General features: G+C 46.2%; 1 protein-coding gene across 1 annotated transcript in view; it reads right to left on the bottom strand.

Annotated features, from left to right (window-relative positions):
- RNF17 (ring finger protein 17) overlaps positions 1-14,857 on the bottom strand; it is a 210,234-nt gene that overhangs the window by 23,970 nt on the left and 171,407 nt on the right. Inside the window, exons 34-36 of the mRNA XM_074957887.1 lie at positions 8,361-8,486; positions 5,983-6,039; positions 3,325-3,441 (exon numbers count right to left, since the gene is read on the bottom strand). Of these exons, the coding sequence (XP_074813988.1) occupies positions 3,325-3,441; positions 5,983-6,039; positions 8,361-8,486 (300 nt within the window). The remainder of the gene's footprint in view (positions 1-3,324; positions 3,442-5,982; positions 6,040-8,360; positions 8,487-14,857) is intronic.

Genomic DNA, 14,857 nt, shown 5'->3' with positions numbered 1-14,857 from the left:
AGGAATTTGTTGAGCCCGCGCAGGTCTAGGATTGGGCGAAGGCCCCCTTTGGCCTTGGGGATGAGGAAGTACCGGGAGTAGAACCTTTTTCCCCTGAGGCCGTGAGGCACTGCCTCTACCGCCCCCGCCCGTAGCAGCGAGCGGACTTCCTCCTCTAGGAGATGCTCGTGAGAGGGGTCCCTGAAGAGGGACAGGGAAGAGCGGTTGGAGGGGGGGAGGGAGGTGAACTGCAGCGAGTACCCGTTCCGTACCGTGTGTAAGACCCAACGGTCCGACGTAATGTTGGACCAAGCATGGGAGAAACAGGATAGGCGGTTCAGGAAGCAAAGGGACGGATCAGGTGACTGGTCTGGTACGCTGTCCTTGAGCGCACCTTCAAAGCCTGGCTTAGTGCCCGGCTGGGGTTTGTGCTGGTCTTGGCTCTGGCCCAGCACATTATTGTTGTTGCGCCGTTGCCTGTTATCCCTGCCTCATCTACGGTAAGGTTCATGCCTATGGCGAGGCTGGTACTGGCGTTGAGGGGGCTTAAAAGGCTTCCTCTGGGTTGCGGGGGTGTGCATACCCAGCAACTTGAGCGTAGCTCGCGAGTCCTTGAGGCTATGCAGCCTCGCATCTGTCTGATCCGGGAAGAGCCCAGACCCTTCAAAGGGGAGGTCCTGGAGTGTATTCTGGACCTCGGGGGGCAGGCCTGACTCCTGGAGCCATGCCGAGCGCCTCATGACCACCCCTGACACGATTGTTCTAGCCGCCACATCTGCCGAATCCAAAGAAGCCTGGAGAGAGGTCTTGGCTACTGCCTTTCCCTCCTCCACCAGGGCTGTGAACTCCTGTTGGGAACATTGTGGGAGGTTGTCCTTCAACTTCCCCAGAGCCACCCAGGAGTTGAAATTGTGCCTGTTGAGGATGGCCTGCTGGTTAGCAATAATCAACTGAAGGCCCCCAGATGAGTGTACCTTTCTACCAAAAAGGTCCAGGCGTTTTTGCCTTCTTGGCCTTAGGGGCCAGGGCCTGCTGTCCATGGCACTCCCTTTTGTTCACCGCTGAAACCACTAGGGAGCATGCACTGAAGAATAGCACCTCATAGCCCTTAGACAGGGCAAAGTATTTACGTTCCACTCCTTTAGCCGTTGGAGTGCTAGAGGCCGGGGTCTGCCATATAGTCTTATAGTTAGACTGAATGGTCTTAATGAGCGGGAGTGCTATTCTGGATGGCCCTTCAGGGCTCAAAATGTCCACCATGTGGTCCTCCTGCTCAACTGTCTCCTCGGCCTGCAACGCCAAATATTTGGCAACTCTGCGCAGCAGTTCCTGGTGGGCTCTATGGTCTATTGGTGGAGGGCCGGATACCTCTGTACCCGCCACCGCCTCATCGGGGGAAGATGAGGAGGTTAGCTGCTGCTCAACCCCTCTGGTTGGTCCTCCTGCTCCCCATCTCCCGTGGCAGGGGCCCCGGGCTCAGGCCGGGGCGGGAGTCCATGGGATGGCACCGGGCTCGCCGCCAACAGCTCGATGAGGTCCTTTGTGGCCTCAAAGGTGCCAGGCATAGAGGGCTGATCCATTATGCCCTCGAGCCCATCATCCACACTGAGCTCACTTAGGTCTGGGCTCAGTGGGGCTTGTACCGCCAGGACAGCCTGTGTCAGTGCCGGTACAGCAGCCTTCCCACTCTTGTCGGTGCTCGGTGCCTTGGGAGGCCATGCCTTCCTTTAGGCTGTGCCGGGGGCCACACGGGGAAGGACGATCGGTGCTGGGGCCTCGCCAGGCACTCCGTCAGTTTACGGTGCTTTGTCAGTGCCGGGTCTCCCGACGGCTCCGGGGCACTATGCACTGAGGAAGCCTGAGCCAGCATTGGGCACTCCGGGCCTGTTGGCTGCAATGCGGCCTCCATCAACAGTTGCTTTAGTCGAAAGTCTCTTTCTTTCCCTGTCCTTGGCTTGAACGCCTTGCAAATCCGACACCTTTCAGTTTGATGTCCGTCCCCCAGGCAACGTAGACACGAGTCGTGGGGGGTCACTAACTGGCGTAGGTTTGCGGCACGTGGCACAAGCCTTGAAGCTGTGGGCCTGTGGCATGCCCCGCGGCCCAGGGCCAGTGCTGGAGGCCTCCAAGCACCTAATCACATAAGTGTTCACAATCCATATGTAAACGAACTGATAACAGCTACTCTAAGGCTAAGGGACTGCTCTTCTACCAGAGAGAGAGAGGTTGTTCCAACGTCGCCACAGACGGTAAGAAGGAACTGGAGGGGGTTGGGCCGGCGTGGGTATACAGGCGGGGCGCAGTGGTGCCACTCGGGGGGCCCACAGGGAGCCGCTAAGGGAAACACTTTCCAACGCTTGTGCACACAGTGCGTGCACACCTAATGTGGAATGGATGTGAACAACCCCTTGAAGAAGAACAACACTGAACAGACACTTTCTGGAACTTTGATGAAAACTGTACTATTCTAATCCTTTTTGAAACTGGTGCCCATTCTATCAGGCTTTTAGTTGCCCCCCTTGATTTTATCAGACCCACACCACCTCTGTGTATATCACTGGCATTCGGTAATCCAGAATATAGTAGGATGTGTCCAGATGACAAAGTGATTTGTCCTGATATAACCCATCTCATTTCACTTAGGCCAAGTACATCTAATTTGTATCTCCCCATTTCTTTTGTTACTTTGACTGTTTTACCAGCCTCATGTTAGTGTCCACACATTCCACGTACCAATTTTGGTAATGGATTTTGGAGAGAGCAAATTCATCAGTAGAGTAGCTTCCTTGGGGGTTTGGCCACTTCATGTTTTCATCTCTCTTCTAGGTCTATTTGAATTAAGTTGGATTGAGTTTGTTGAACAGAGCAGTTGTATAGGTTTCTGTAATTACTTTGTTTTATAAAGGAGTAGGTTGTTAGCCCACTCTTAACCTGCTACCAGGTGGGCTAGTGGATTGCCTTAGTCTGGCTCCTACTCTTTGACCTATCCAGAATGGGTGATCCTACTATAATATATACTCCTGCCAGCATAGCTTGTGTGTGCAAGGAGGCATCTGCTTTTTAAAGGTCATGCCTATAACGTGAACATGACATTGAGAATATTTTTTAAAGAATAGAGACAGGATTATTTATTTCTCAAACACTCCTGCCACCCAAATATTTGAGCCACTATATAAATATCTGACATGCTGTAATTTAATTAACTGATACAGATTTAAATTATCAATAACTTATAACCACAAATGCTTGTATGCTGACACTGATATTTCCATGATAGTGTCCACAAGACTGGAAAGAGGCAGTCATATCCTGTAACAGTTATTAAACAACTTTTATAACATATACCTCATTAGGTGACACAAGGTGCTTAACACTAACAGGAAAAAGTTCTCCTGGAACAGGTAGTGTTAGTGTTGTATATGGTGGCAAAACAGGAGCCCCTGCGTCAGATAACAGCAACTCCTACAACAAGACAGGATTTAGTTAGGCTTCACATTTTGGTAACTAATTGCAAGTCTGCCCTTCTATGACTTCTGATTAACTACAGAGGAGTTATTTGTAGAGACTCAAATAAGGTAAACAAGACATTCCTGATGACAAAGAAAAATCAAATCAAATTCAAATTTTCCTTGGTTTCATTTTTCTTATCTTCCATTTTTAAGCAGATAAAGGTGTTAGAGAACTAAATCGGTCAATGCACAAATTTTGTTGGAGGACGATGTAAATATTTAAAGAAAAGCTATTCAGAGGTACTCCTAAATAGTTAAGATATTAAAAAATAAAATGATGTCACTACTTTGACAAGGTTCCTCACTAAAGGCTCTTAAGCAAAGTAAGCAGTAATGGGTAAGAGGGGAGGTCCTCTCATGGATCAGTAATTGGTTAAAAGACAGGAAACAAAGGGTAGCAGTAAATGGTCAGTTTTCAGAACAGAGAGAGGTAAAAAGTGGTGTCCCCCAGGGATTTGTACTGGGACCAGTGCTGTTCAACATATTCATAAATGATCTAGAAAAAGGAGTAAACAGTGAGTTGGCAAAGTTTGCAGATGATACAAAATTACTCCAGATAGTTAAGTCCAAAGCTGACTGTGAAGAGTTACAAAGGGATCCCACAAAACTGGGTGACTGTGAAACAAAATGGCAAATGAAATTCAGTGTTGATAAATGCAAAGTAATGCATATTGGAAACAATAATCACAACTATACATTTTAAATGATGTGGTCTAAATGATCTGTTGCCACACAAAGATCTTGGAGTCACTGTGGATAGTTCTCAGAAAACACCTGCTCAATGTGCAGCTGCTAGCAAAAAAGCTAAAAGAGTATTAGGAACCATTGGGAAAGGGGTAGATAATAAAACAGTAAATATCATAATGCCACTATTTAAATCCACAGTATGCCCACTCCTTGAATACTGTGTGCAGTTATGGTCACCCTCTCTCAAAAAAGATAATATAAGAATTGGAATAGGTACAGAAAAGGGCATGGAACAGCTTCCATTTGAGAATGGATTTTAAAAAAGACTAGGGAACTATTCAGCTTGGAAAAGAGACTACTGCGTTTTAGTCCTGGGTATTTTTAGTAATAGTCACAGACATGTCATGGGCACTAAACAAAAATTCACAGCCCATGACCTGTACATGACTTTTACTATATGCCCCTGACTAAAACTTGGTGGAGGCGAGGGGGGGGGGGGGCGGCTTGGGGGAATGCCCTGGGGGGCACTGCGGGTGCTGGGGGAGGGTGCGGTTGGGGGGCACAGCAGCTGCTCAAGGGGAGGGTTGGCGGGGCTGGGGCAGGCTCCCGACCTCCACATGCTGCCTCCGCTCAGCCCCAATACCCGGTTCTAAAGCTCCCATTGGCTGGGAACCGCGGCCAATGGGAGCTGTTGGGGCGGTGTCTGCCAGCAGAGTTGGCACATGGAGCTAGGAACTGAGGGAGAGGAGTTCCTGTAGACGTTCTGGGGAGCCCACCCTAGGTAAGCACTGCCCCACACCCCAACCCCCCAAAACTCCTGCTGCAGAGCGCGGGGGGGCGAGACTGCCCCAGCAGCAGCCGATTCGAATGGCCCAGGGACTACCTGAGCTGCTCAGGCGGCCCCCAGGCCAGGCACACCAGCTGCTGCAGAAGTCATGGAGGTCACAGAAAGTCACGGAATCTGTGACAAACATGGAGCCTTATACATAACACAAGAACCCGGGATCACCCAATGAAATTAGTAGGCAGCAGTTTTAAAACAAACAAAAGGAAGTACTTCTTCACACAAACAGTCTGTGGAACTCACTGCCACAAGATGTTGTGACAGCCAAAACTGAAACTGGATTCAAAAAAGAATTAGATAAGTTAATGGAAGAAAAGTCCATCAATGGCTACTAGCCAAGATGGTCAGGGATACACGACCCCCACTCTCTGGGTGTCCCGAAGCCTCTGACTGCCAGATGTGGGACTGGACAACAGGGGATGGATCACTTGATAATTTCCCTGTTCTGCACATTCCTTTTGAAGCATTTGGAATTGGCCATTGTTAAAGGACAGGATACTGGGCTAGATGGACCATTGGTCTGACCCAGTATGGCTATTCTTACGATACGTACTTTATTTGAGGCCAAGAACAAGAAGATACTACAGCAGAATAATGCACTGATAATAAGGTTTATTTTCTCCACTAAAAGATAAAATAGAGGTACAGCCAAGGCATTAGTCAACAGCAAATGCTAAAAACCAATCCATGGCTTCCCTCCCAAAGCAACAATAAAATATATAATGCACTTTGCATGTGACTTAAAAATGGCTGAAATACTGAAAAGTCCATTTTAAAATTTTTCTTTAACAATAAAGAAGGGTTTCAACCGTTTCAAGAAGGAAGCAAGTCTTTAGGAGGGATCTGACCAAAACAGAGACTGGGACCTGGCACAAAAGGATTAGGTAAGGTAATGAATTTTAGTGATCAATTGTAAGAAACCCACAAAACCTAAACCCACCCACGCTAAACATTGAAACTTACCTCATAGCTGATTTTACAGTTATCCTCAAAACACTTTTCACTGTAATTTATTATTTCCTAAAAAGCAAGTACAGTTCAATTTAGGTACCAGTGTAATAGGGGCCTTATAAACACCTAAAATATGTAGATAAATCTCAACACTTAACAGCAGATTTTTCAGGAAATATTTCCTTAATTCATAATATATACAGGCTGCCTTTCTTCAGGAAAACATTTAACTCTCACTGATATCAATGGGAATAAAGAACATATTCAAGTACTTTCATGGATTGAGGCTTTAGAACCTGATTCTGCAGTCTGCATTCAAACAAAATTTCCATTGAGTTCCAGTGGGAATTTTGTCTGAGAACTGCAGGATTTGGTCAATTCATTAACAGAAATGGATTCCATATGTAAAAAATTGCAGCATTTTCTAGTTTCAGAGTAGCAGCTGCGTTAGTCTGTATTTGCAAAAAGAAAAGGAGTACTTGTGGCACCTTAGAGACTAACAAATTTAAGGATGGACCAACCCTCCTTGAACTTTGAGGTGTGATTGGGTACTTTCAACAACCCTTAAAAACCAGGTTCCCTTTTGCATCACTTCACAGCTTCTCTCAAAAATATGGTTGAAAATAGTTACCCAATACTTGTCTTCCAACAACTGTGCATTTTTGGGCACAACTAAATGGGAGAAGGAATGAAATGACTATAAGGTGGATGCACACCTAATTGAAAGACCATACTCAAAAACTAGTTTGTCAACACTCTGCAGTCAAACTGGAGAGATTTATCTAATAGAGTCCCACATGATTCAGTCCTGGGTCTGGTACCTTTCAATATTTTCATTAAATTACTTGGATAATGGAGTGGAGAATATACTTATAAAACTTGTGGATGACACAGAGCTTGGAGAGGTTGTTAGGACGTTGGAGGAAAGGATTATAATTCAAAATAACCTTGACAAATTGGAGAACTGGTCTGAAATCCACAAGGTGAAATTCAATAAAGACAAGTTCTATCCTTAGGAAAGAAAAATCAAATGCACAACTACAAAATGGGGAATAATTGGCTAGGTGGTAGTACTGCTGTAAAAGATCTGGAGGTTAAAATGAATTGTGCATTGAACATGAGTCAACAATGTGTTGCAGCTGCAAAAAAGGCTAATATAATGCAGGCATGTATTAGCAGAAGTGTTGAATGTAAGACATGTGATGTAACTGTCCCACTGTCTTTGGCACTCATGCGGCCTCAGCTGGAGTACTGTGTCCAGTTCTGAGCTCCATATTTCAGCAAAGTGGTGGACAAATTGGAGAGAGTGCAGAGGATAGCAAAAAAAAGATAAAAGGCCTAGAAAACTTGACCTTTGAGAAAAGTTTAGAAAAACTGGACATCTTTAGTCTTGAGAAAAGACAACTGAGGGGGACCTCCTAATAGTCTTCAAATATGGTAAAGGCTGTTATAAAAAGGAATGTGATCGATTGTTTTCCATGTCCACTGGAACTAGGATAAGTAGTAATAGCTTATTCTGAAGCAAGGGAGAGTAAGATTAGACATTAGGAAAAACTTTCTAACTATAAGGGTAGTTAAGCTGTGGAATAGGCTCTCAAGAGAGGTTGAGTCATCCCCATCATTGGAGGTTAAGACAAGGCTGGACAAATACCTATCTGGGTGGTCTAGCTTTACTTGGTCTTGCCTCATCACAGGGGACGGGACTTGACTTCCTGAGGTCCCTTCCAGCCCTACATTTCTATGATTCTGTGACAAAGTGCAGAGCAGTGAATATAAAGTGGAGCAAAAACAAAGCATAGAAGAAAAATCTTGGCTTCCTCCCTCTCCATAAAGAGGAAATGTTATTCAGGATGAGGTGAGAAAAAGCCACTCCCCCTGAAGTTTCTGCCACTTCTAGAGAAACCAAATCAGAAGAAGTAGGGAGAATCAGATATCTTACTGAATAAGTGTCCTTAAAAATAATTTGAGAGTTTAAATGATTTTCTGACATTAACTATTGTACCTTTTGGATAATAGTCCATAACTAAGTTTTATATCAGTTTACAATAATAAATTCATTAATAACATTTTAAATTAAGTAGCCATCATTTTCAGTACTGTTACTATGGATGAATTCAAGAGCAAAGAGTTTGCAATTCCCTAGGAATTTCCATGTCACTTTGGCAAGAAGTTGTACCTATGTTTTTTTCTACTTGGAAACTATGCCTTTGACATTGCTGATATATACACTTTCAGACATAAGTAATATATAACAAACCTAAAAGGCATTAAAAATGTGACAAAGTAATAATGACAATAACCTAGGGAAAAGATCACAACCACAAACTGATTAAATATTTAATCTTTTAGAGCCACTAGAGCAGCAAAAACAAAAATTAAATCTTACTTACCAGATCTGATATATCCTGACAATCTTCAAGAATGCAGTGTTTGTGGTATGCCATAAAGGAAGAAAGTGACATCCCATCAAAATAAAGATTAACAGATATCTTGCCCCATGGATTATCTGGACGTTCCTGTTTGAATAAAACAAAGTAGACTACTACCATAATGCACATAACATCATGGCTGAGATTTTGTAAACATAGTAGTCATGAAAGAGGAAATTACTTACCTGTAACTGGAGGTTCTTCAAGGTATGTGGTCCCTATTTGTATTCCAAACTTGGGTGCACATGCGCACCACACACTGGAGCAGGAAGTTTTCCGTAGCAGTGTCCATTGACATGCGTCATAGGTTACCTCGTGCTCCAGGTGAGGTTATAAAAGGCTATGCAGGGCAACGGTCCTTCAGTCACCCTCTTTGCACTGAGTAACGCAGTCTGTACTAGAGGGGACAGTGATTGGGTACTGGAATACAAATAGGGACCACACATCCAGTTACAGCTAAGTAACCTCCTTTTCTTCTTCAAGTGATGGTCCCTATATGTATCCAAACGCAGCCATCAGCTTGGAGTTGGGTGTGAGGACAAACAATGTATCGCTGTCTGCAGGATGAGACAGCCCACAGCTGCATCTTCCGTCGCTCTCTGGGCGATGGCACAGTGGGTGGTGAAAATATGCACAGAGCGCCAGGTCGCCACCCAGTATATGTCTTGCCAGGGGATATCCACTAGGGAGGCTGAGGTAGCTCCATGTAAAGCAGTGGACTGTAATCCTCACTATTGTAGCACTCTATGATGCATATAGAGATGAACTTTGATATGTGCTGTGAAGAAAGGGCTTGCGACCTTTCTGCAATGGCTATTAAAAAGTGTGAAGAGGCGCAAGAGACGTGGGTCCTGTCAAGGTAGAATACAAGTGCACAGCGGACATCCAAAGAGTGCAGAGTCCTGCCTGCTGGAGTGATGCATGACTTAGGATGGAAGACTGGGAGGTGGATGGACTGGCTGAGGTGGAACTCAAAGACCACTTTCGGGAAACTTAGGGTGAAGGTGTAATAAAACTTTTTATGGAAGTTTATGGGGGAGGTCAACCATCATAGCTCCCAATTCGCTGACCTGCCTAGCGGAAGTGATTGCCATGACAAATATGACCTTCATGGTTAAGTGTGAGAGGAAGCATGTGGCCAAGGGCTTGAAGGGAGGTCTCATGAAGGCGGAAAGTACAAGACTGAGGTTCCAGGGGGGCGTTGGTTTAAGGACTGGTGGGAAGCGTTCATCAGCCCTTTCAGAAATCAGGTGGTGGGAAAACACCAAGTGGACATCCACTGGTGGAAGGAAGGCATTAAGTGCCACGAAGTGGATTTGGATCGAGCTGAGAGCAAGGCCTGAGGTCTTAAAATCCAGGAAGTAGTGCAGGATGTTGGGGACAGAGACATCACTAAGGGGAAAATGCTGACATTGCGCCCAGGAGGTGAAATGCTTCCATTTCACAGCATAGGAAGCCCGTGTGGAAGCTCATCTAGATGAACATGATTTGTTAGGGAAGAGTCAACATAGTTTTTGTAAAGGGAAATCATGCCTCACCAATCTGCTAGAATTCTTTGAGGGGGATCAACAAGCATATGGAGAAGGGGGATCCAGTGGATATAGTGTATTTAGATGTTCAGAAAGCCTTTGACAAGATCCCTCACCAAAGGCTCTTAAGCAAAGTAAGCTGTCATGGGGTAAGAGGGAAGATTCTCTCATGGATAAGTAACAGGCTAAAAGACAGGAAACGAAAGATAGGAATAAATGGTCAGGTTTCAGAATGGACAGAAGTAAAAAGTGGTGTCCCGCAGGGGTCTGTTCTGGGACTAGTACTGTTCAACATATTTATAAACAATCTGGAAAAAGAGGTAAACAGAAGGTTGCAAAATTTGCAGATGATACAAAACTACTCAAGATAGTTAAGTGCAAAACAGACTGTGAAGAGTTACAAAGAGATCTCACAAAACTGGGTTACTGGGCAACAAAATGGTAGATGAATTTCCAATGTTGATAAATGCAAAGTAATAAACATCGGAAAAAAATCCCAACTATACATATACAATGATGGGGGTCTAAATTAGCTGTTACCACTCAAGAAAGAGATCTTGGAGTCATTGTGGATAGCTCTCTGGGAACACCCACTCAATATGCAGCGGCAGTCAAAAAAGTTAACAGAATGTTGGGAATCATTAAGAAAGCGATAGATAGTAAGACAGAAAATATGTTGCCTCTATATAAATCCACGATATGCCCACATCTTGAATACTGCATGCAGTGGTCACCCCATCTCAAAAAGAGATATACTGGAATTGGAAAAGGTAGTTAAGGGGGGGGAAATGATCAGGGATATTGAACATCTTCCATATGAGGAGAGGTTAATAAGACTGGGACTTTTCAGATTGGAAAAGAGACAACTAAGGGGGGGATTTGATAGAGGTCTATAAAATCATGACTGGTGTGGAGAAAGTAAATAAGTGTTATTTACTCCTTCCAAATTTCATTTGGTGATCGCCTGGGATCACCAAATGAAATTAATAGGCTGCAGGTTTAAAACAAACCAAAGGAATTATTTCTTCACACAACGCTCAGTCAATCTGTGGAACTCTTTGGCAGAGGATGTTGTGAAGGCCAAGACTATAACAGAGTTCAAAAAAGAACTAGATAAATTCATGGAGGATAGTGGTTATTAGCCAGGACGGGCTGGGATGGTGTCCCTAGCCTCTGTTTGCCAGAAGCTGGGAATGGGCGACAGGGGATGGATCACTTGATGATTACCTGTTCTGTTAAATTCCCTCTGAAGTACCTGGCATTGGCCATTGTTGGAAAACAGGATACTGGACTAGATGGACCTTTGGTCTGATCCAGTATGGCCCTTCTTATGTTCTTGTCTGCTGTTTAAGTATGTGATGTACTGATGTCAAGCAGACATTGTTTACATGTGAGTCCCATCCAAAAATTATGCTGTGAGGCAAAGCGGGCCTGCGCTGGCATGTTGAACTCTGCCCTGGTGCTCGGTGAGGAGGTTCGGCAGCGTGAGGGGTGGGCAGAGAGTAAGTAGGTTTGGAAACCAGAATGGTCAGAGCAAAACAGAGCTATCAGTAGGGCCGTGGCTCAATTGCAGCAGATCCTGTGCAGTATTTCGGGAAGGAGGGGAATGGGGGAGGGGGAAGGCATAGCAGAGACCGTCCTGCCACAGAATGAGGAGAACATTGCCCTGGGAACTGCACTCCGTGGTGCCCCCAGGAGCAGTAGAGGGGAAACTTGTGTTTTTTGTGAGTGGTGAACAAGTCCCAGTGAAGGGTGCCCCAGGCATGACAGATGAAGCAGAGAGTGGGATCGTGTAGCTCCCACTTGTGATTGATCACAGAATCATAGAATATCAGGGTTGGAAGGGACCTCAGGAGGTCATCTAGTCCAACCCCCTGCTCAAAGCAGGGCTAATCGCCAACTAAATCATCCCAGCCAGGGCTTTGTCAAGCCTGACCTTAAAAACCCCTAAAGAAGGAGATTCCACCACCTCCCTAGGTAACCCATTCCAGTGCTTCACCACCCTCCTAGTGAAAAAGTTTTTCCTAATATCCAACCTAACCCCCCCCCACTGTAACTTGGGACCATTACTCCTTGTTCTGTCCTCTGGTACCACTGAGAACAGTCTAGATCCATCCTCTTTGGAACCCCCTTTCTGGTAGTTGAAAGCAGCTATCAAATCCCCCCTCATTCTTCTCTTCTGCAGACTACTGAGGTACCAGGTCCATCTGAGCATGTCCGAAAGAGATATCTGCACTTGCAGGAGATACGCCACATGGAGTACAACATTGTGGTGGATACACTAGTTCCAGAAGCGGATGGACTCCGCACAAAGCGACTAGGACTTGGTGCCCTCCCGTCTGTTTATGTATGCCACTGCAGTGGCATTGTCAGAAAGAAGCTGAATGTGGAGAGCTCGGATAAGGGTCAGGAACATGTGGCAGGTGAGGCGGACCACCTGCATCTCCAGGATATTGAGGTGCATGCGAGCTTCATGCTGAGTCCAAGCCCCTTGGGTGGCATGGCTGCCCAGGTGGGCACTCCAACTGGTTAGAGAGGTATCCATGGTGAGGGTGGTGGTTAGGAAAGGAGTGGCAAAGGAGGTGCCTATCATCATCTTGGACGGGTTGGTCCACTATGTGAGGGACGCCTGGACTGGACGGGAGACAAATCAGTGTGGTGGCCAGGTGGTCCAAGTGTGGGCTGCAGACTGATAGGAGCCACAACTGTAGACAGCGCATGTGCAGATGGGCATGCAGCATTACATGGGTGCAGGCTGCCATATGCCCAAGGAGACAGAGACAGCAATGCACCGTGGTGTGTGGGTTGTAGCATAGGGCCATCAGGGCAGCGAAATGGCCTGCCAGGAGAAAGACCTGTGTTGCTACAGAATCCAGGCATGCTCTGATTAAGTGGACTGTCTGCATCAGGATGAGCACAGATTTCTCCTCATTGAAACAGACATCTAGAGTGGTGAGAAGAAAGCGGAGAGGACGGATGGCCAACGCCATCTCGGGGAGGGATGCTGCCACCAGAAGCCAGTTGTCTAAGAAAGGGAACACAGAGTACCCCAGTAGTCTGAGTTGGAGCAGCCATGACCACAAAGACTTTGGCGAAGAGTCTTGGGGCCATTGCAGTGTCAAAGGGGAGAAATCTGAACTGGTAGTGGCTATCGCCCATGCAGAAGCAAAGAAGCCTGCGGTGGGCTAGATTGATGTCGATGTGGTAGCACACATACTTCATGTCGAGAGCTGCAAACTACGTCCCTAGGAGAGGGAGGGGATGACGGAAGCAAGCGTCACTATACAGAACCTGGTTTTCCTGATACATGTATTGAGTAGTTGGAGATAAAGTATAGGGCAGAGTCATCCTCTCCTTTTCAGGATGAGAAAGTACAGGGAGTAGAAGCCCTGGGGACCGGGGGCGGTGTCCTGCAGACTCCTGATACCAAGGGTAGGTGACCTGGTACGGGGCATAGGGAGCATGGCCAGAAAGATGATCTCTGTTACTTTCAACAGGGTGCCAATGTGTATATGAACAGGTGAAAGAACAGGTTAAGGACCATTAAGAAAAACTGGACATACACAAGTCTATGGGGATTGATGCAATGCATCCGAGGGTGCTGAGAGAGTTGGCTGATGTGATTGCAAAGCCATTGGCCATTATCTTTGAAAACTCACGGCAACTGGGGGAGGTCCCGGACAATTGGAAAAATGCAAATATAGTGCCCATCTTTAAAAAAGGGAGGAAAGAGAATCCGGGGAACTACAGATCCATCAGCCTCACCTCAGTCCCTGGAAAAATTATGGAGCAGGTCCTCAAGGAATCCATTTAGAAGCATCTGGAGGAGAGGAAGGTGATCAGGAACAGTCAACATGGATTCACCAAGGGCAAGTCATGCCTGACCAACCTCAGTGCCTTCTATGATGAGATAATTGGCTCTGTGGATATGGGGAAAGTGGATGACCGGATATACCTTGACTTTACCAAAGCTTTTGATATATAGTCTCCCACAGTATTCTTGCCAGCAAGTTAAAGAAGTATGGATGGGAAGAATGGACTAGAAGGTGGATAGAAAGCTGGCTAGATTGTCAGGCGCAACAGGTAGTGTTCAATGGCTCAATGTCTAGCTAACAGCCAGTATCAAGCGGAGTGCCCCAGGGGTTGGTCCTACGTCCGGTTTTGTCCAACATCTTTATTAATGATCTGGATGATGGGATGGATTGCAACCTCACGAAGTTCGCGGATGACACTAAGCTGCGGGGAGAGGTCGATACGCTGGAGGGTAGGGATAAGGTCCAGAGTGACCTAGACAAATTGGAGGATTGGGCCAAAAGAAATCTGATGAGGTTCAACAAGGACAAGTGCAGAGTCCTGCACTGAGGAAGGAAGAATCTCATGCACTGCTACAGGCTGGGGACTAAGTGGCAGTTCTGCAGAAAAGGACATGGGGATTACAGTGGACAAGAAGCTGGATATGAGTCAACAGTGTGCCCTTGTTGCCAAGAAGGCTAAAGGCATATTGGGCTGCATTAGTAGGAGCATTGCCACCAGATCGAGGGAAGTGATTATTCCTCTCTATTCGGCACTGGTGAGGTCACATCTGGAGTATTGCATCCAGTTTTGGGCCCCCCACTACAGAAAGGATGTGGACAAATTGGAGAGTGTCCAGTGGAGGGCAACGAAAATGATTAAGGGGGTGGGGGATTTATGAGGAGAGGCTGAGGAAACTGGGCTTATTTAGTCTGCAGAAGAGAAGAGTGAGGGGGGATTTGTTAGCATCCTTCAGCTACCTGAAGGGGGGTTCCAAAGAGGATGGAGCTCAGCTGTTCTCAGTGGTGGCAGATGACGGAACAAGGAGCAGTGGCCTCAAGTTGCAGTGGGGGAGGTCTAGGTTGGATATGAGGAAAAAACTATTTCACTAGGAGGGTGGTGAAGCACTGGAATGGA

This window comes from Natator depressus, chromosome 1 (assembly GCF_965152275.1).
Source record: "Natator depressus isolate rNatDep1 chromosome 1, rNatDep2.hap1, whole genome shotgun sequence".
Classification (NCBI taxonomy): domain Eukaryota; kingdom Metazoa; phylum Chordata; order Testudines; family Cheloniidae; genus Natator; species Natator depressus.
The sequence above is the reverse complement of the archived record's forward strand: the minus strand, read 5'-3'. Positions and strand labels throughout refer to the sequence as shown.